The sequence below is a fragment of the Urocitellus parryii genome, chromosome 6 (assembly GCF_045843805.1).
Source record: "Urocitellus parryii isolate mUroPar1 chromosome 6, mUroPar1.hap1, whole genome shotgun sequence".
In the NCBI taxonomy this organism is placed as follows: domain Eukaryota; kingdom Metazoa; phylum Chordata; class Mammalia; order Rodentia; family Sciuridae; genus Urocitellus; species Urocitellus parryii.
Genome location: NC_135536.1, coordinates 12,067,495 through 12,089,316, shown reverse-complemented (window position 1 = coordinate 12,089,316; position 21,822 = coordinate 12,067,495). Strand labels below are relative to the sequence as shown.

At 36.6% G+C, this 21,822-nt stretch overlaps 1 protein-coding gene across 4 annotated transcripts in view; it reads left to right on the top strand.

The window, feature by feature from the left end:
• Unc79 (unc-79 subunit of NALCN channel complex) overlaps positions 1-20,582 on the top strand; it is a 211,009-nt gene extending 190,427 nt beyond the window's left edge. For all 4 annotated transcript variants that reach the window (XM_077799972.1, XM_077799971.1, XM_077799969.1 and 1 more), the window contains 2 exons: positions 18,736-18,777; positions 20,382-20,582. In XM_077799972.1, the coding sequence (XP_077656098.1) occupies positions 18,736-18,777; positions 20,382-20,582 (243 nt within the window). The remainder of the gene's footprint in view (positions 1-18,735; positions 18,778-20,381) is intronic.
• The last annotated feature ends 1,240 nt before the right edge of the window (positions 20,583-21,822 follow it).

Below are 21,822 nucleotides of genomic sequence, written 5' to 3'. Positions count from 1 at the left end.
AGGAGAAAATAAAATGGATTTAGTTTTAACATTTAAAGTTGGGAGTGGAGGATTTAGGCTTCTTCAACAACCTTTTACCAGATGGTTCTTGTTATTTTTGCTTTTGTTCTACCACTGTGACCAACTCTTCCATGTCAGACCATGACTGCATGTGGCACAGGAATGAAAATATTACTGCAGAACACTGATCTGAAAATGACCCTATTGTAGTATAAATCAGTTGGTGGTACTTCATTTTGTGACAGATATCTGGAAAATCAAGGAATATGGTCTGTAATTGTTGACCTGCTCTCTGGTGCTTTTCTCTAAGATAAATGAATTTTTATTTTAAATATTATATTAAGTCAGTATACAGCATGTAATAATTCAAGCATATGTCTTCTTCCCAGGGACATTAGGAACAGACTAGTGTGGTGCACAGTTAAAAAGTAAAGTAGAACTTGGTTCTCACTCCCTTTGTCTTGCTAGCTCCCCCTTTATCGTGTCCTTTCCATCATTCTGCCTCTTTGTTTTACCTGTCATTCTTCTTTCCTCCTCTCTTACCTTTTCCACTTGCCGGAGTGTATCATTTTGGAACCTTAGGACTTGCTATTTCACTTCATGATTAATTTCATTCTTGGTTCAAGACACTTTTCATGTTAACTCACACTGTGATGAAGAAAAGCAGCCTTTTTTCAGGGAAAACTTGACTGTTACCAGAACTGTGCAAGGTCATTGGTTCAATGGTATAGAGATATGTTTTATCTAGCTCAATATAGCACAAGTCAATACTGTGACAGAAATGATGTGACTGACAATTGGATGCTTCTACCTGGTGTTATTTTTTACTGAAGTGTAATAATTTATATATGGCAAATTGCATGTATTTAAATGGTGCATTTTGTTAAGTCTTGACATATGTTACTCTCATGAACCCATCACTACAATCAAGATTTTTTTACCCCCCACAAAGTTTTCTTTTACTAATTTATAGTCCCTCTATTTATCACTTCCTGTCCCCAGACAGCTACTATTCTGTTTTCTGTCACATAGGTTAGTTTTCTATAAATAGTTTCATTCTATACTTTCTGCTTTCTTTTTCTCATAATGATGACATTGCAATTAATCCATGGTTTTCCATATATGAATAGGCCATTACTTTTTTAAAGAATTTTTTATTTGTCCTTTTTCATTATACATGACAGTAGAATGTATTTTGAAATATCATATTAAAGGAGTATAATTTCCCATTCTTATGGTTGTAAATGATGTGGAGTTACATAGATCGTGTATTTATATATGAACATAGGAAAGTTATTCTGATTCGTTGTATTATCTTTACCATTCCCATCCTCCATTCTTTCCCCTTTATTACCCGCCCCCCACCTGTCCAGTCTGGTGAACCTCTACTTCTCCCTCCTCCCTTTCCTGGTCTATTGTGAGTCAGCATCTGCATATCAGAGAGAATATTCGGCCTTTGGTTTTTAGGTATTGCCCTATTTCATTTACCATGATAGTCTCCAGTTCCATCCATTTACCAGCAAATGCCATAATTTTATTCTTCTTTATGGCTGAGTAATTTTCCATTGTGTACATGTACCACATTTTTCTTTATCCATTCATCTTTTGAAAGGCACCTAGGTTGGTTCCGTAGCTTAGCTATTGTGAATTTTATGACTGCTTTTTCTGTTTTTATGAATAACATCACTGGAACCTTAATAAGAATTGCATTAAATTTGCATAGCACTTTTGGTAGTATGGCCATTTTGATAATATTAATTCTGCCTATCCAAGAAAATGGTAGATCTTTCCATTTTCTATTTCTTCCTTTAGTGTTATGTGGTTTTCATTGTAGAGGTCTTTCATCTCTTTTGTTAGATTGATTCCCAAATATTTTATTTTTCCTTGAGGGTATTGTGAATGGGATATTTTTCCTAATTTCTCTTTCAATTGATTCATCACTAATATATAGGGATACAATTGATTTATTGGTGTTAATTTTATATCCTGCTACTTTGCTGAATTCATTTATGAGTTTTAGAAGTTTTCTGGTGGAGTTTTTGGGTTTTATAAATATAGAATAATGCATCAGCAAATAAGGATGGTTTTGGGTTCTTCTTTTCCTATTCATATCTCTTTAATTTCTTTCTTCTGTCTAATTGCTCTGGCTAGAGATTCCATAACTGTTGAAATCTGTGGGGAAAGAGGGCATCCCTGTTGTGTTCCTGTTTTTAGGGGGAATGTTTTAAAATTTTCTCCATTTAGAATGATGTTGGCCTAGGGATTACCATAGATAGCTTTTACAATGTTGAGGTATGTTCTTAGTATCTCAAGTTTTTCTAGTGTTTTGAACATTAATAGATGCTGTATTTTGTCAAATGCTTTTTCTGCATTTACTGAGATAATCATGTGGTTTTTGTCTTTTAGTCTATTGATGTGATGAATTATGTTTATTGATTTCCATATGTTGAACCAACTTTGCATCCCTGGGACGAACCCCACTTGATCATGGTACACTATCTTTTTAATATATTTTCCTATGCCATTTGCCAGAATTTTATTGAGAATTTTTGCATCTATGTTTGTCAGGGATATTGTTCTGAAATTTTCTTTCCTTGATATGTCTTTGTCCAGTTTTGCTGTCAGGGTAATACTAGCTTCATAGAATGAATTTGGAAGTGTTCCCTTTTTTTCTATTTCATTAAATAATGAAAGAAGTTGTTTTGTGGCCTATGATATGGTCTACTTTAGAGAAGGATCCATATGCTGCTAAGAAGAAAGTATATTCACTCTTTGAAGGTCTGGTAGAACTCATCTGAGAATCCATCTGGTCCTGGGCTTTCTTTCTTGGTAGGCTTTTGATGGTATCTTCAGTTTCATTTCTTGAAATTGATCTGTTTAAATTTTCTATGTCCTTCTGATTCAATTTGTTTAGGTCATATGTCTCTAGAAATTTGCTGATGTCTTCAAGATTTTCTATTTTATTAGAGTATAAATTTTCAAAATAGGTTCTGATTATCGTCTGTATTTCAGTAGTGTCCATTGTGATATTTCCTTTTTCATTGCAAATTTTAGTAATTTGAGTTTTCTTTTTCTTGGCTAAGGGTTTATCAATTTTATTGATTTTTTTTCAACTTTTTCTTTTGTTGATTTTTTATTGTTTCTTTTGTTTCAATTTCATTGATTTGAGCTTTGATTTTAGTTATTTTCTCTCTTTACTGCTTTGGTATTGATTTGTTCTTCTTTCCCTAGTGTTTTGAGATGTAAAGTTAGGCTATTTATTTGCTGACTTTCTATTCTTGTAATGAATGAGTGCAATGCAATGAACTTTCCTCTTAGCACTGCCTTCATAGTGTCCCAGAGATTTTGATATGTTGTATTGCTATTCTCATTTACCTCTAAGTACTTTTTTTTATTTCATCCCTGATTTCTTCTGCTATCCAGTCATCATTCAGTAGTGTATTATTTATTCTCCAGGTGTTAGAGTAGCTTTTATTTTTTATTCTATTGTTGATTTGTAATTTCCTTCCATTGTGATCTGATAGGATGCAAGGTATTATCTCTATTTTATTGTATTCTCCAAGAGTTGTTTTATGGCCTATGATATGGTCTACTTTAGAGAAGAAAGTATATTTCTTTCTGCTGAGAAGAAAGTATATTCACTCATTGATGGACGAAATATTCTATATATGTCTGTTAAGTCTAAATTATTAATTGTATTTCTTAGTTCTATAGCTTCTTATTTAGTTTTTGTCTGGAATATCTATCCAGTGGTATTTAATTTGAATTAGTGATGAGAGAGGTTGTTAATATCATCCAGTATTAGGGTGTTGTGGTCTGTTTACTTCTTGAAATTGAAAAGGGTTTGTCTGATATACATAGATGCTCCATAAATACTTATGATTGTTATGTCTTGTTGATGCATAATTCCCTTAAGCAGTGAATGATATTTTGTTTTCCATCCTTTTACCTTCAGTCTCTGCATGTCTTTGCCTGTGAAGTGAGCCTCTTGAAGAAAGGATATTGTTTGGTCTTGCTTTTAATCTAATCTGCCAGTCTATGTCTTTTGATTAATGAGTTTAGATCATTTATATTCAATGTTATTATTAATGAGATATGATTTTTATTCCCTGTCATTTTTACTTATTTCTAGTTTTTAATTTGAATTAGTTTCTCCATTGATTCGCTGTTCTTTTAGCGTAGTTTCTCCCTTTCCTGGTTTTCACTTTCATTTTTCATTTCTTCTTCATGTAATATCTTATTGGTTATATTTTTTGTAGTGCAGGCTAATTGTGAATTCTTTTAACTTTTGTTTAGCATGGAAAGATTTTATTTCATCATCAATTCTGAAGCTTAATTTTGCTGGGTATAGTATTCTTGGCTAATTTCCATTTTCTTTCAGAGTTTGGTATATATTATTCCAAGACCTTCTAGCTTTGAGGGTCTGGGTTGAGAGATCAGCTAAGATCCAGATTGCTTTCCCTCTCAATGTTACTTGTCATTTTTCTCTGGCATCCTTTAAAATTCTATCCTATTCTGTAAGGCATTTTTATTATAGTGTACCTTGGTGTAGGTCTGTTGTAATTTTGTATATTTGGCATCCTGTAAGCCTCCTGAATTTGATTTTCCATTCATTCTTTTTGGGGGGGAGGGTACCAGGGATTGAACGCAAGGGCATTCAACCACTGACCAGCCCTATTTTGTGACAGGGTCTCATTGAGTTGCTTTGCACCTTGCCATTGCTGAGGCTGGCTTTGAACTTGAGATTATCCTGCCTCAGCCTCCCAAGCTGCTGGGATTACAGGCATGAAGCACCATGACCCAGCTCCATTTTATTCTTTAGGATTGGGAATTTTCCTGATATTATTTCATTGAAAAGATTGCTCATTCCTTTCATTTGTATCTCTGAGCCTTCATCTATACCAGTAAATCTTAAATTTGGTCTTTTCAGTTTATCCCATATTTCTTGGAAGTTCTGATCATGATCTCTTAACATCTTTTCTCCATGGTCAACTTTATTTTCAAGATTGTATATTTTGTCTTCATCGTCTGAAACTCTGTCTTCCAAGTGATCTAGTCTGTTGGTGATGTTTTCAATTGGATTTTTTATTTGGTTTATTGATTCCTTCATTTTGAGGATTTCTGCTTATTTTTTCCCCCAAATCTCTCTTTATTGAAGTGTTCTTTTACTTCCTGTATTTTCTATCTGATTTCACTCCTTAAAGCATCCTTTACTTTGCAGATCAGTTTAGTGATAATTCTAAACTCTTTCCCTGACATTTCTTCCACTGTGGTGTTGATGGATTCTGTTACTGGAGTATCTTGGTTTGTTTGGGGTGATTTGTTCCCTTGCTTTTTCATATTGTTTGTGTGCCTACCCATCTAACAGTATGGCTCTGAGGCAGTAGAGTTTCTTTCTACCTTGTAGACTTAGAGTATCCCTGAAGGTTTCTTGATGAGAAGCTTCCTGTCTGCTTTCTTGGTTTCATGTCACAGAACAGCTGGAAAGTGACCTCTTCTATTCCACCATCTTTTTTTAAATATATTTTTTAGTTGTAGTTGGACATAATTTTTTTAGTTTAGTTGGACATAATACTAAATGAGTCTTTAGATTAGATTTACTTATTTAGTTTTTAGATTAGATTTACTTATTTAGTTTTTAGATTAGATTTACTTATTTAGTTTTTCGGTGTTGCTGAGGTTCCAACCCAGCTCACTTTGCACGTGCTAGGCAAGAACTCTGCTGCTGAGCCACAACCCCAGCCCCTATTCTATCATCTTGAAACCCTTCCCTGGCCATTACTTTTTATTTCTTAGTATTATTCCTTGTATGGTTAAAGATAAATTTTGTTTATCCATTCTTCAGTTAACAGACATCTGATGTGTTTCCAATAAAACTTCTATGAATGTTTACATATTAAGTTCTTGTGTTCATATATGCTTTCATGTATGTTAGGCAAATACTTAGAAATGAAATGAAATTTCTGGGCTGTATGTTGGTATATGTTTAACTTTTTAAGAAATTGGCCAACCATTTTCCAGAGTGTTTGTGCCCTGTTGTGTTCACACTCCCAGTATATGAGTGTGTATCCCTGTACATTTTTGTTAATCAGCATTTGGTAGAGTCAGTCTTTAGTATTAGAGCTGTGTACTGGTATCTCACTATTGAAATTTTGTTAAGCATCTTTCTTTTTATTTGCTTATTTGCTGTCCATATAACTGCTTTGTGAAGTATCTGTTAATTATTTGCCCAGTTTTTATGGGGTTTTTTTTTCCCTATTATTGAATGTTGAAATACAAATCTTTTATCAGACATATGATCTGCAAAGATTTTATCTGTGGTTTTTTTGAAAGTATCTTGTGAACAGTAGAAGTTTTTTCATTTTGATAAAGTATCATTAACAAAATTCCATTTTGAATTAACTTTTATGTATGGTATAAGGTAAGATTGAGGTACTTTTTATGCATATAGTATGCAAGTATTCCAGAATCATTGTTAGAAATACATTTTTTCTCCTTTGATTTGTCTTTGCAATTTTGTTATAAAGCAGTTGACCATATTTTATTTGTTCTATTTCTGAATTTCCAATATTGATCCATTGATTTCTTTGTCTGTCTTTATGCTACACAGTCTAGATCACTATAACATTATAATATGCTTTGAAATGAAGTAGTGTTAGTCTTCTGAATTTATTAATCTTTTTCAAAGTTGTTTTGGCTTTTGTAGGTTCTTTCCATTTCTAGATAAATTTAAAAATCAGTTTGTTAATCTTTTACAAAAAGACTACTGAGAATTTGGTTAGGATGGCATGAGTCTTTAGACTGAAAAAAAATTGAGATCTTAACAATATTGAGTCTTCTGATCCATGAATGCACTATATATTTCCATTTATACATATCTTTTTTTTCTCAGAAATTTTTTGTTGTTTTTCATATGCAGGCCTAGCATACTTCTGTGAAATGTATCCATATCATATTTTTATTCTATTATATGGGGTTTGGGCACTTAAATTTCTTCCCCCCTTCCTCCTCCTCCTCCTCCCCCTCCTCCTCCTCCTTTTGTTACCAGGGATTGAACCCAGGGGTGCTTAACCACTGAGCCATATCCCCAACCCTTTTATTTTTGATTTGAGACAGGGTCTCATGAAGTTGCTTAGGGCTTGCTGAGTTGTTGAGGCTGACTTTGAACTTGCAATCCTTCTGCCTCAGCCTCCCGAGCCACTGGGTTCACTTAAATTTTTAATTGTCCATTGGTAGTATTTAGGAATACAACTGCTTTTTTAAAAATTGATCATCTAACTTATTAAACTCATTTATTAGTTCTTGTTGATTTTATGTCACCTTCATGAGATTTTCTATGTAGATGATCATGTCATGCGTAGAAAAGGTCATTTTTTTGTCTTTTTTTTTCCATTATTTGTACTTTTCATTTTTTTTTCCTCATTTGATTACCCTGGCTAGATCCCTCAGTACAAGTTGAATACAAGTAAAGTAACAGTAAAATTTTCCTTGTTCCTGATCCTATGAAGAGAACATCTGATATTTCATTACTCATTATTAAATAAATGTTAGCTGATAATTTTTCATAGATAACCTTTATTAGATTAAATAGGGTTCTCTTTTATTTCTACTTTACTAGGAATTTTTCTAGGAAAGGGTGTTGGATTTATCAAATGCTTTTCTACACCCACTGAAATTATCATAGGTATTGTATCTATTAACTGTTAAAATGGTGAGTTTCATTGATTGACTTTTAAATATTAAAACATCCTGTATTCCTAAGACAAATTATACTTGATCATGATATATTACCCTTTTTATATCTTACTGGATTCAACTTGCTAGTTTTTTTAAAATGAATTTTTCCACAGATATTCTTGAGGAATATTGGACTGTAATTTATTTAGTTTTTATATCAGGTCTCATAGAATGAATTGGGAAATATTCTTTTTCTGTTTCTGAAAACAGTTGTATAGAATTGATAGTATTTCTCCCATATTTTTGGTAGAATTTCCTGCAGAGCCACTTAGATTTTTCTTTGCAAATGATTTTGAATTATAGATTAAAGTAGATATAGGGCTATACAAGAATCTGTTCTTGAGTGAGCTTTGATAGTGTGTGTCTTTCAGGGAATTTGTTCATTTCATCAAAATAGTCAATTGGCATGAAATTGTTCATAATATGTCTATTTTAATTTTAAAATTTATAGGGTCAATTGTTATGTAATCTCTTTAATTCCAGATATTGGAAATATGTGACTTTATTTTTCCCCTCCTCTGTCTGATCAGATATTATCAATTTGAGTGATGTAAAAAAAAAAATTTAAAGCCCAACTAGGGCTGAGAGCATGTGGAGTGTGTGCTTCACATGTACAAGTCCTTAGGTTCCATCCCCAGCACTGAAGAAACCAGCCAAAACCAAATAAAATTGGAAGATAAAGAGGTATCTGATAGTTTAAAACAACTATTCCAGTTGATTTTCATTGATTTTCTCTGTTTTTCTGTTTAATTGATTTCTATTCTTTATTATTTTCTTCTTTCTAATAAATTTAAATTTGACCTATTTTTCTGGCTTCTTCAGGAGAAATGGAACTCATTAATTTCAGTCATTTTTCTTTTCTAACAAAAAACGATTAGTGCTGTAAATTTCCCTGACAGCGCTGGCTTGGCTGCAACCACAATTTGGTATGTTTATGAGAATAACATTTTCATTTGGTTCAGAATTTATTTTCTGACTTCTCTTTTGCTTTCTTTTGGTAACTATTGATTATTAGGACATATATTATTTAGTTTCCAAATGTTTGGGTATTTCCCAAGACTTTTCTGTTATAGATTGCTACTTATATCCAATGTAGTCTAAGAATATACTTTATATAGTTTGAATCATTTTAAATTCTTGAGACTTGTTTTATATCCCAGAATCCTGTCTATCTTAGTAAATGCTCTGCATGTCTAAGAAGAGGATACGACTTCTGCTATGATTGGGTGGAATTTCCTATGAATTAGCTCACACTCTTAGATAGTGATGCTCAAGTCTTCTGTATATCCTTCCTTCTGTGTCTGTTTATATGTTCTATCGATTATTGAGAAAAGAGTATTGAAATATCTTTATAATTGTGAATTTGCTTATTTCTTTTTTCAGATCTACTAGTTTTTGCTTCATATAATTTGAAACTCTGTTATTAGGTGCACAAATGTTTAGGACTGTTACTTGTTTTAATGAATTGAAATTATGAAATGTTCCTCTTTAGCCTTGGTAATCTTTTTTGCTTTAAACATTATTTTATGTGATATTAATAATACAGTTCAGCTTTCTTTTATTTACCCTTAGGATGATATATCTTTCCCCATCCTTTTATTTTTAACCTCTCTTTATATTTACTATTTAAAGAGTGAACCTATCTGTCATTATACTTAATATTTAAAGTGTCTGTCATTGTTTTCATTGTCTTCTTCTTCTTCCTTCTTCCTTCTTTCTTCTTTCTTATTTCTTCAGTACTAGGGATTGAATCCAGGGGTACTTTACCACTGAGTTTCATTCCCAGTCCTTTAAACAATTTTTTTTTTTTTAATTTTGAGATGGTCTTGGCAATTGCTGAGGCTGGCATTACATTTGCAATACTTGTACCTCAGCCTCTTAAGTAGCTGGAATTCAGATATGTACACCCTGCCCAGCTTAAAGTGTACTTCTTATGAATAATATGCTTCTTATGTGTACTTCTTATGAATAATATAGGATGTCACTTGTTTAAAAAATCCAATCTTACCTTTTGATTGGTGTACTTAGACCATTTTCTTTTACTGTGTTTTGTCATATTGTTGGGTTTAAATTTACCATCTTACTCTGTGTTTTCTATATTTCCCATCTGTTCTTTGTGTCTTACTCTTTTTATCTTCTTTTGGATTGAGGATTTTATAATAAAATTTTTGATATACATTAACTTGAGAATTTTCTTCTATTCAAACAGCAATATTTAGTGCTCTAAATTTCCTTTTAAGTACTTCTTTAATTACTTTCCCCCAATTTTGAAATATTTCACTTCTCTTCAGTTCCAGATAATTTCCATTTTGACTTCATCTTTGACCCATAGGTTATTTAGAAGCGTTTTAATAGTCTTACTAACTACATGTCTTTTGTTGTCTTTGTTTTGGTCATTAATTTAGTTTAGAATATACACTTTTAACTTACCACATTCTGCTGTCAAGTAATATCATACCACTTCCTGTATTATAAGAGAACCGTATGATATATTTCATTTCCCACCTCCTGGTTTTGAGTTATTGTCCTTGTTCATTTACTTCTGTATATGTTATAGACCACACCAATGTGTTGTTACTTTTACTTTAAGCAATCAATTATCTGTTAAAGAGATTTTAGGGCTGGGAATGTAGCTCAGTGATAGAGAGCTTGTCTAGCACATGTGAGGCACTGGGTTAGATCCTCAGCACCACATAAAAATAAATAAATAAATAAATAAATAAATAAATAAAGGTATTGTGTCCGTCTACAACTTAAACACTTTTTTAATCTTTAAAAAGGAGATTTTAAGTGTTTATATTTATTTAAATTTTCTATTATTGTCATGTTTATGTTTGCTCTTTTCAGTGATCTGCATGCCTTTGTATATCTACAAACTTCTTTTACCAATCATCTTTCTTTCTGCCCAAAAGACTTGCTTTGACATTTCTTACACACATCTGCTGGTGATTAGTTACTTTACCCATTGTTTCTCTCAGAAAGTCTTCATTCTGCCTTTATTTTGAAAAATAATTTCACAGAATATGAGATTCTAGATTTACTGTGTTTTGGTTTTTCTACTTTTTCACTACTTTACAGATATTGTTTCTTTACTGTCTTCTTGCCTACATTATTTCCAACAAGATTTCCATCAGTCTTTTATTCATCTGTATATAAGGTGTCTTTTTTCTTTGACTGCTTTGAAGATTTTCTTTGCCATTATTGTTAAGCTGTTTGATGATGCTGTGCCTTGTTTTCTTTGTGATTCTTGTTCGTTAGTTTGCTGACCTTCTTAGATCTGTAAATTTATTGTTTTCATTGGATTTAGAAAAGTGTCAGCCATCATTTCTTAAAATATTAGGTGCCTCCATTCAATATGCTCGGTCTTTTTCTTCTTCCTTCTTTATTGTACTGGAAATAGTTATAACAGTTGTTTTAATGTTCTTGTGTACTAATTATGTAATTTTTAATGTGTCATTTTAATGTATATTATATTGATAGATTTTCCCCTTATTTATGGGTCACATTTTCCTAATTCTTTGTATGTGGTAATTTCCCCCTTTTATTTCTTCCATGTTTTTATTGGTGCATTATAATTCTCCATAATAGTGAGATGCATTGTTACACATTCATATACAGCACACAAAATAACAATGTCATTTGGCCAATATTGTTTCCCAAAATCTTTTCTTTCTCTCCCCTCTTACTCTCCTTGGTCCCTTTCCACTACTCTACTGGTCTCCCTTCTATCTTCATGAGATTTCCCCCACCTTTTTTTTTTTGACCTTTATTTCTCTGTAGTTCCACATATGAGAAAAAAACACAATCCTTTACTTTCTGAGTTTTACTTATTTTACTCAACATAATGCTCTCAAGTTCTATCCATTTTCCTGAAAATTACATAAATTTATTCCTCTTTACTGCTGAATAAAACTCCATTTTGTATTGATGCCACATTTTCTTTATCCATTTATCCATGGACAGACACCTAGATTGGCTATTGTGAATTGTGCTGCTATAAATATGGATATGCATGTATCATTATAATATACTCACTTTTATTCTTTAGGGTAAATACCAAAGAGTGGTATAGCTGGGCTCATATGGTGATTCCATTCCCAGTTTTTGAGGAACCTTCATACTAATTTCCATAGTGGTTGTACTAATTTACAATCCCACCAGCAGTGTGATTGTGTTCCCTTCCCCCCCACACACATCTCTAGCATTTATTGTTTGTTTTTCTTACTGGGGATTGAACCCAGGGACACTTAGCCACTGAGCCACATTCCTAGCCCATTTTATTTTTATTTTGAGACAGGGTCTTGCTAAGTTGCTTAGTGCCTTGCTAAGTTGCTGAGGCTGGCTTTGAACTTGCAATCCTCCTGCCTGAGCCTTCCAAAGAGCAGCTGGGATTATAGACTTGGGCCATGTGCACTAAGTTTTGTTTGTGTTCTTGTTGGCTATCATTCTAACTGAAGTGAGTTGAAATCTCAGTGTAGTTTTTATTCACATTTTCCTAAGTGCTAAAGATGTTGAACATTTTTGTATATTTGTTGGCTATTAGTATTTCTTTTGACAAATGTCTGTTAGTGCCTTTGCCTATTTATTGATCAGGTTATTTTTTTAGTGGTAAGTTTTTTGAGTTCTTTATATATTCTGAGTATATTTTCTCCCAATCTGTAGGTTCTGTCTCACACTCAGTTTCCTTTGTGGTGCAGAAAATTTTTGATTTTATGCCATCTCATTTGTTATTTCCTGACTTTTAGAGTCCAATTGAGGAAGTTATTGCCTGTGTGTGGGAGTGCTGATCCTACATTTTCTTCTAGCAGTTGCAAAGTTTCTGGTCTAATTCCTAGGTCTTTGATCCATTTTGAATTGGCTTTTGTGTTAGGATAAGAGATGGGTATCTAGTCTCATTCTTTTACATATGGATAATCAGTTTTCCCAGCACCATTTGTTTAAAAAATCTTTCTTTTTTTCAATATATATTTTTGGCATCTTTATCAAGCATCAGATGACTGTATTTGTGTGGGTTTGTTTCTGTCTTCTATTCTGTTCCATTGGTGTATGGGTTTGTTTCTATGCCAGTTCCATGAAGTTTTTGTTATTGCAGCTCTGTAGTATAGTTTCAAGTTGGGTATTGTGATGGTTCTAGCAGTGCTTTTTTTTTTTTTTGGCTTAGAATTTCTTTGGCTATTTGGTCTTTTATTCTTCCAAAAGAATTTTAGGACTATTTTTTCTAGTTATATAAAGAATGCCATTGGTATTTTGATAGGGATTGCATTGAATATGCATATTGCTTTTGGTAATTCACATGATGCTTTTTGGCCATTTTAACAATATTAATTTTGCCTATCCATGAACATAGAGGTCTTGCCATATTCAAGTGTCTTCTTCCATTTCTTCCTCAGTGTTCTAAAATTTTCGTTGAGAGGTCTTTCACCTCCTTGGTTGGATTTATTCCTAGGGGTGTGTGTGTGTGTGTTATTTATTTATTTATTTAGGCTACATTGAATGGGATTGTTTTCCTGATTTTTTGGGGGGGTACTGGGTATTGAATTCAGGGGCACTCAACAACTGAGCTACATCTGAAGCTCTATTTTGTATTTTATTTAAAGACAGGTTCTTGCTGAATTGCTTAGCACCTCACGTTTTGCTGATTGTAGCTTTGAACTTGCTATCCTCGTGTCTCAGCCTCTCAAGCTTCTGAGATTACAAGTGTGCACCACCACAACTGGCTCCTGATTTCTTTTTTAGCATATTCATTAATGGAGTAGAGGAAAGCTATTGATTTTTGTATGTTGATTTTGTATTCTGCTTTTTTTTTTTTTTTTTTTTTGGTAGTGGGGAATTGAATCCAGGGGCACTTTACCACTAAGCTGCATCTCCAGTCTTTTAAAAATTTTTTGTTTTGAGACAGGGTCTTACTAAGTTGCTAGGCTGTCCTTGAACTTGCAATACTCCTGCCTCAGCCTCCTGAGTTGCTGAGATGATAGGTATGCACCACCACTCCTGGCTATATCCTGCCATTTTGTTGAACTTGTTTATTAGCTCCAGCAGTCTTCCAGTGGAGTTTTTTGGATCTTCTAACAAAAGGATCATGTCAACTGTAAACAATGATGTTTTGACTTCTTTCATATTTGTGAACCTTTTATTTCCTTCTCTTGCCTAATTGTTCTGGCTAAAATTGCAAGTACTACATTAAATAGGAGTCGTGAGAGTTGACGTCCATTCTTATTCGAGATTTTAGGGGAAATACTTTCAGTTTTTCCCCATTCACTATGGTGTTGGCTTTGAGTTTGTCATATGTAACCTTTATGATATTGAGGTAAATTCTTTCTAAGTTTCTTCAGTGTCTTTTTCATGAATAGGTGCTAAATTTTGTTGCATTTATTAAAATGACTATGTGATTTTTGTCCTTAATTTTATTTACATGGTGAATTACATTTATTGATTTGTGTATGTTGAATGATTCTTGCAGCCCTAGAGTGAAACCAACCTGGTCATGATGTACAATCTTCATAATGTTGTTGACTATAATTTGCTTATATTTTATTTATGTTCATCAGGGATATTAATCTGTAGTTTTCTTTTTTTAATGTGTCCTTGTCTGGTTTTGGTATCAAGGTGATACTGGCTTCCTAGAATGAATTTGGAAGTGTTCCACCCTATTCTATTTCATGGAATAATTGAGGAGCATTGGTAGTAATTCTTCTTAAAGGTCTGGTGGAATTCAGTCCCAGGCTGTTCTTTGTTGGAAGGTTTTTTAAAACTGTTCCAATCTCATTGCTTGTTATTAGTTTGTTTAGGTTTTCTATAGCCTATTAAAAGAGGTTTGGCAGATCATATGTGTATAAAAATATATTGGTTTCTTCCAGATTGTTCAACATATCCAAATAGCCCATAATGATCTTCAGGATTCCTGTGATATCTATGCTAATATCTCCTTTTTCACCTCTAATTTTATTATTTTGTGTCTTCTCACTTTTTTCTTTTGGTTAGTTTGTCTGAGGGTTTATCAGTCTTGTTCATCTTTTCAAAGAGCCAATGCTTCACTCATTCTTTGCATTTTTTAAATTCTGTATTTCGTTGATTTTGACTTTGATCTTAATTATTTCCTTCCTTCTGATAACTTTTGGAATTGGTTTGTTCTTGTTTTTCTAGGGCCTTGAGATGATGCTTCATTAGATTATTAGCATCTTTCTGATTTTCTTCTGTATGCACTCATAGCCATAAACTTTCTTCTTAGTGTCCGAAATATTCTGATTACATTGTATTGCTATTATAGTTTGATTCTAAGAATTTTAAAATTTCTTCCCTGATTTCTGTATAACCCAGTCATTGTTCAAAAGTGTATTGTTTAATTTCCATGTGTTCATTTAGTTTATACACTTATATACTTTGTCAATGTAATGATTTCTAATTTCATCCCATTATGATCTGATAAAATGCAAAGATTATATCAATTTTGTTTTGTATTTGCTAAGAGCTGCTTTTTATGCCTGGTAATTTTTTATTGGATTCTTAACGTTGTGAATTTGACTTTATTGGGTGCTGGGTTTTTTTTTTTTAATTTATATAAATAAATAAATAAATAAATACTCACAAGCTAAATTACGTCTAAGTTTTGTTAGGTGGATAAGAGCAGAACTTTTTGGACAAATAATTACTGAGTACTACTATTGCATTACCAGTGTCCTTATGAGTACAATGTTATATGATTACAAGATTTTTCAACTGTGACTAGTAGGAACACAAACTATTCTTGACCTTATGTGACCACCATGGATTTTATCTTCAGTACTGGGTCATTTTCTTACCTGTGTACATTGGTTAGTATTCAGCTGAAGACTCAAAGGGATCCCTTTGCATATCTGTCTGTGTCTCTCTCCCTCCCTCTCTCTTTCTTTCTTTCTCTCTGCAAATCTCTCCCTTCCAGTCTTGTACCCTGCAAATCTACCCTTGACCTCCTGAACCTCAGCTGCATCTTAATCCAAGAAGACTACTGGGCTCCACCTGGGTTCCTCCTGATGTGTTACTACCTGGAAAACTCTCTCCAGACAGTGAGCTAGGGCTCACCTTGTTTGTTTCTCTGTCCTGCATTACCTGATGCTCGATATCTGAAAAATCACTGTTTCACATAGTTTGTCTGTACTTTGCAGTTCTTTCAGGTAGTCTGGTCTTGGCTGATAGAGATGGTTTTACCATCATCTTTAATTCTGAGGGCAGGAACAGGCATTGGTGAAATGAATACAGTCTAATGAAATAGGAAGTTTTCGATTTGTTCTGTAGCATAAATCAAGTTAGGAGAAAAGGTATCACTTTTATTTTGGTGAGAAACAGCATATTTTTTCAGTGCCCTTCAGTTTTCTGGATATTGTTTTTAGAGAGAGAAAAAAAAAACTCAACCAGCTTTGTTATAACATTACAGAGCCCAAAATAAGTTACATCTAATTCTTACTGACAGCTTTGTAGAAACCACTAGCAAAAAGAGAACTAAAATGAACATTACTCAGTAAGTCAAATTAGCATTCCTGAAATAGGATGACTATGGGGTTATATAATGCTATCAGTAGTGATGAGCTTTAATGGATGCCTTCAGTCATGTGATTTCTAAGTCACAAACCTGAGAGTCCCTTGCAGGCATATTTTAGAATTATATGATCACATGTTACATCAGTAGGAAGAGAACAAAGACCCTTTTAGAACCAACATCACTGTTCTCCTTGTTTGCATTATCTGTACCCTTAGTGCCAGTGACATTACTGGAGACAAAGTCCACCCAGGGCCACCCCCCTCCCCTTCCCAAGTCTCTCAGGATTTTTATTAGGAGGTTGTTTCAAGTATTTCCCCAGAATTGAGAAATATAGGCCTTCTTCCATAAGAAATAGTCAGAGTCAGCCAAAGTCTATAGACATGAGGACCCCCAGGGCTTGCTTTCTGCTATGCAGATGTTGTGTGGGGAGATGGTTTGACTCATTACTTTTTGCCATTCAGAATGTTTAGCTGAGCAGTCCTGTTCAGAGAGGGCCAGAGAGGGCATGGCCTTACCTGGCACCAACCTTTGTAATCTCATGGTTTGGTGTTTTTTGTTTATTTGTTGTTTCTTTTTTAATGAGAGTTCCAGGCTAAGTGAAGCATAGAGAGGGTGTGATTTTGTTTTAGTCCAGTCACATCTTTTGGTACACCATGCTCCATATCTAAACACAGTGTTTATGTTAGCCATAGAGTGGTAGCTGACTGCAGCATAAACACTGTGTTTAGGAATGTTGAGGACTAAATGTCAATGCAAGTTAGCAACTATATATCTTAACAGAATTTTAAAAGTAGAATAATAGCCAGATTTAGCCTTGGAAACAAAAACAGGGAGAAATGCAGTTTATCAGTTCAAGCAAGTTTGTTTTTAAGGGAGTGTCTGTGCAGGCAGAATCTCTCTCCAAGCCCAGAAGCTGTCCCTGCTCATGGTGAAGGGGGCACCCCTCTTCAGAAGTTGTAGGGATCTGGATTAAACTCCAGGTCCCTCACAGGGCCTCCAGAGTCATCTGAGGTATCACTAGGCCGATTCCTAGTGGCCTGGCCTCTGCTTCTCTAAACTCCTTGTCCCGACATGTTCCTGTAAACCTCACTTCCATCACCATGTGGGTCTGTCCTGCCCCTCGTTGCCTTGTGCACTCCCACCTCGGACCTGTGCTCAGACTTTCTCTTTGCTTCCTGGAGGGCCTTGAATTGACCTGCTACGGCCTCTGTCACAAAAACCGCAGAGCCTGCTCTCCTGCCATTGCTGGAGGCCGGATGACTAGATTGAGGTGTGGGAAGGGCGGGCCCCTCCTGAGCTCCTCTCTCCCTCCTACCTCTGGAGGAGCTTTGACATTCCTTGATTTGTGGATCTCTGCCCTCGTCTTCAGGTGGCATTCTCCCTGAGTGTACCTGTGTGTGTCTGTGTCCAGCCTCCCCTCTTCATAAGGATGCCAGCCATATGGATTGGGGGTCCACCCTGCTTTAGTATGACCCCAACTTAAGTAACTACATCTTCATCTCCATTTCCAAAAATGGTCCAATTCAAGGCACAGCGTGAATTTTGTGGACACATGATTTAATCCAAAGCAACCCTACTCTATGTTAGAGTGGAAGGTTGGAAGGAACAGGGAATGGAATGATATGATGTATAGCTTGTTAAAGGTCTCAGAAGTTCTGAAATAAACTAGCACTTCCAAACTTGTTGGCTCATAGTCCCCTAAGTCATTGAAACCTCACCCAGGTTGGTTTCTGTGGAACCCACTGTGGGAAATGTCACATTCTGTTCTGGACTTCTGGTTGTACAAGGCCATGAATATTTACTTATAGTTTAAAGGACTGAAGTGTGACCAGGAGACCAAAGCAAAGAGAGGGAAGCTGCTCCTGGAGGCAGTGGGGCCTAGGCTCCTGTGCTCCATGGAAGGGCCACATCAGAGGGACAGCAGAGCCTAGTCACCCCAGCAGGGACTTGCTGCTTGCCTATGTGCACACCCACATTTTACAGATGACCAGCTCCATCTTGCTGAATTGTCCCTTCCAAATCACAGCCAGCACCTCCAGGGGTGCCTTCTCTATCACTGGAGGATTCTGTCTGCTGCCCAGTGGTATCTGCTAATGACTAGAGGCTAGAAGAGTCCCCATTCCTCTCAGAGACTCAGTTCTGAAGAGCCCATAGAGGAAATTCTATTTCAAGAAAGTGAGGGCTTAATTAAATAAATACACATTTAATTTCCTGTGTTTGGTAGCTTTCAAGAGACAGTCATTTGCTCTAAAGTGTGTGTCTCAGGCACTCACGGGGTGCTTATTAACCTCCAAATGCCACTGGCTCAGTGGGGTTTGGCCTGAGAAAGACATTTTGCTGGGGACTGAGAGCTGCGCAGTGGGGGCTGCTTCCGCGCACAGTATAAAAAGCTCCAGCATGGGCTGTGCTCCCTTGCAGTCAGGGAAGCCTGTGTGGGAAAGTGGAGAACAATAATAATGAGGCTTCTGTCTCTCTCTGTGCAGCTGATACCTATGTGGTTGCCAATGATTCAGTCGAACATCAAGGTAAGTCACCTCTGGGCCAGTTGGAAGCTGTTCTCTCCGGTAAACATCAGAACATTCATAGCAATTGTTGACACTCCACTTACTGTGAGGAAAGAGGAATTCACCCTGTTCCTGGTCTTAGGGCTGATAATACAGGAGACCCTGTGGACCAGGTAGGGGGCCCACAGGTAGAGCACAACAGCCGGAGCCTCTGTCCCTCTGCTCACTGTTGATGAGGATGCAGGTGGAGGGTGCGTCCCTGGGTCTGGGCAAGGCTCAGTCCCCTGATTAGAATGCAGGCCCCAAAGCTGTCCTGTCCTCGGAGGATACCCATGGGATCTGGTCCCAAGCACATTAGTGGTGTTTCCTGACCACTAAGATTGATTTTTTTGTGATGGGCAAAATTCTGTTAAGAACATTAAGTGAATGACCAAATAGAGCTAGAAGGAACCTATCCCCTCGTTTTATATATGAGGACATATGAGACCAAAAGGAAGAGGGACTTGGATAGGGTCCCACAGCCTGGAGGGGGAAGACCCCGATCAAATCTATGTCCCAATCCCAGGCCTCACCTGGAGTGATGTCCTGTCATTGTAAGCATACTTCGTGGCTAGCAAATGTAGTTCCTGGGGCTTGACAGCAAGTTGGCAGAGCCAACCACCCACTCCATCCAAGACCACCACATCACAGTGCTAGGAGTATGGAGGCTGGGGGGAGGCCAGCAGCTCTCTTGCTGGATTTCCCCTCCAAGCTGGGGAAGGAAGAGGGTCACAGGGAGCCTGACCAATTGCCAGGCATAGAAAGAGGGCAGGCAGCTGTCAACAGTGCTGGCAGCCTTGTGTCCTGATTGTGGCATCAGGACTATTTGTGGCCACTGGCCGTGCAGGGCATCTGCAGTGTGGGAGACCTTCTTTCATACCAGGCACTAGTTTTCCCTGTGGAAAGCGGAGTGGCCCATACTCCCCTGGAAGCATCAGAGCTGCTGTTCCTCTGCTTCACAGAACGAGCTGAAGAGGCCTGCACGACTTGCTGGGGAGCTAGGAGAAGGAAGAAGAACTGTCTGGCTGGCCTTTCCATGCCCTGACATGAGGACAGAGATTGTAATATGTTAAGATGTAATGGGCACCCACCATGGCATATCCTCTAACACTCTGCAACCCACTTGGGCTTTACAGAAGCCCCTGAAGGAAGTGTTACTATTCTCCCACCTCCACCCCTGCCTTGGAGGAACCCCTGACCCAGATTGATGAGCCAAGGGTCAGGATGTGAAGCCAGGGAGTCGGGCACTAACCACAAAGCCAGGCCTGTGTGGTGAATAGCTGCCAGAGACAAGCGCAAGTGTCAGCCCAGCCACTGGTTTGTCAGCTTTGCTTTCCTGTTTCAGAGAGTCAGTCAAGACGGGCATGTCATTATTTGGATGGAGTTTGGCTTCTGTGACTCTGGAAGTGGGACTGTCCCATGTCCCCCACCCTGAGTATTGCCAGATTTGAGAGCTTCCCTTCTTAGTCCAGAGAGCCCTGGAGCTGAGCAGGGCCCTGCCTGCAGAGCAGCCCCGAGCGATCCGATTCTCCGGGGTTGCCTGGGCCCCAGCAGGAAGGAGCTAACATTGTGTCTTTTCTTAACAGCACTTGTCTGCGGGCCTCCAGCTTCGCCTCCAGGCCATTCAGAACCACGTGAACCACCACAGCCTAAGGACGCTGCCGGGCTCAGGTCAGAGTAGTGCTGGCCTGGTGGCCCTCCGCAAGTGGCTGCAGTGCACCCAGTTCAAAATGGCCCAGGTGGAGATCCAGTCCTCTGAAGCAGCCTCTCAATTTTATCCTCTATGAGTGGACTCCTCGGCTCTCAGTGACAACACTCTGGTTTAGCAATAATGGGTTTCAAAACAAAACGATTCGATCCAAGCAGGTTGGGGACATATTGGTACTGTACATCCTCTTCCTAGTTTAGTAAAAGACGTGCAAAGGCCGGAGAGGGCCACAATGACGCTTTCTTGCTACACATATTTCTGATGACTCCTTGGGCTATCTGATTAAGTGTTTCCTTACATTATTTTTTAAAAACCAAATCATTTTTCTTTAACTAACTTCTATTTTTTTTAAGAAAAAAAAATAGACTGGTGGGTACTCACAGAAAAGTTGTATAAGTCCCCCTGTTGCTATTTTTGATGATAGAGAATAAATAGGGTTTTTGAAACCTTTGTAGTGTTTTTTCTTAAAATCTACTCTTGGCAATGCAATAAAAAAAAGAACAAACAAACAAACAAAAACCTGTCACCATAAGCCAGTGACACCTGACTGAAGCTTTTTTGTCATTATCCTGGGAAAAGTGGCAGCTTGCAAGGAACGTTACAAAGTGCACTTAGAAATTAGGTGGTCAAACTGTGCCAGTTGTTTTCTTTGTTTTATAATACCATTTTCCAAACCTGTCCAGTAAGTTTTATTATTTTTAAAACTAGTTTTTCAACTCATTAGTTTTAGGCTGTACTTTCTTGTAAGCTTTATGATAACCACTTTAGTTTTGTGAATAATAAATTTTACTCTTTGGTTAATACTTGTATACTATTTGACTTAAAGCTGTAGATCTCATACTGGACCAAACGAGTCCTGCATTGGTTGGCACAGAGCACAGCACTGGAGTGACACCTCTACATGGAGTTTTAGTAGTGTGAGAGCACCAAGATCCCCACCACGCACACCTCGCGTCTGGCTGTGCATTCCAAATGAAATTTCTCCTCTTTATCCCTGTAATGCACTGACTTAAAAGAAGACTTACTACACATTTAAACTGTATATTGACATGCTATTAAATGCATTTTTTATTATCTTTGTGAGACTGGGGTTTCTTAAAAATCAGTTTATAGAGCTAGAGTTTAGTTCCTGGCAGCCATTTCTTCTAAATTTTACATCTTCTAACTCTTCTTAAATTTGCAGTTAGTAAGAGGAAGAGGCTTTCTTTCAGGTAATGTGGTGAGTTAGATACAATATTGATTCCAAGTCCCTTCTCTCAGAGGACTTGAAGGGCATGAGAGCATTCCCCCCCCCACGTTGGTTAGGGAGCGCCTCCCTT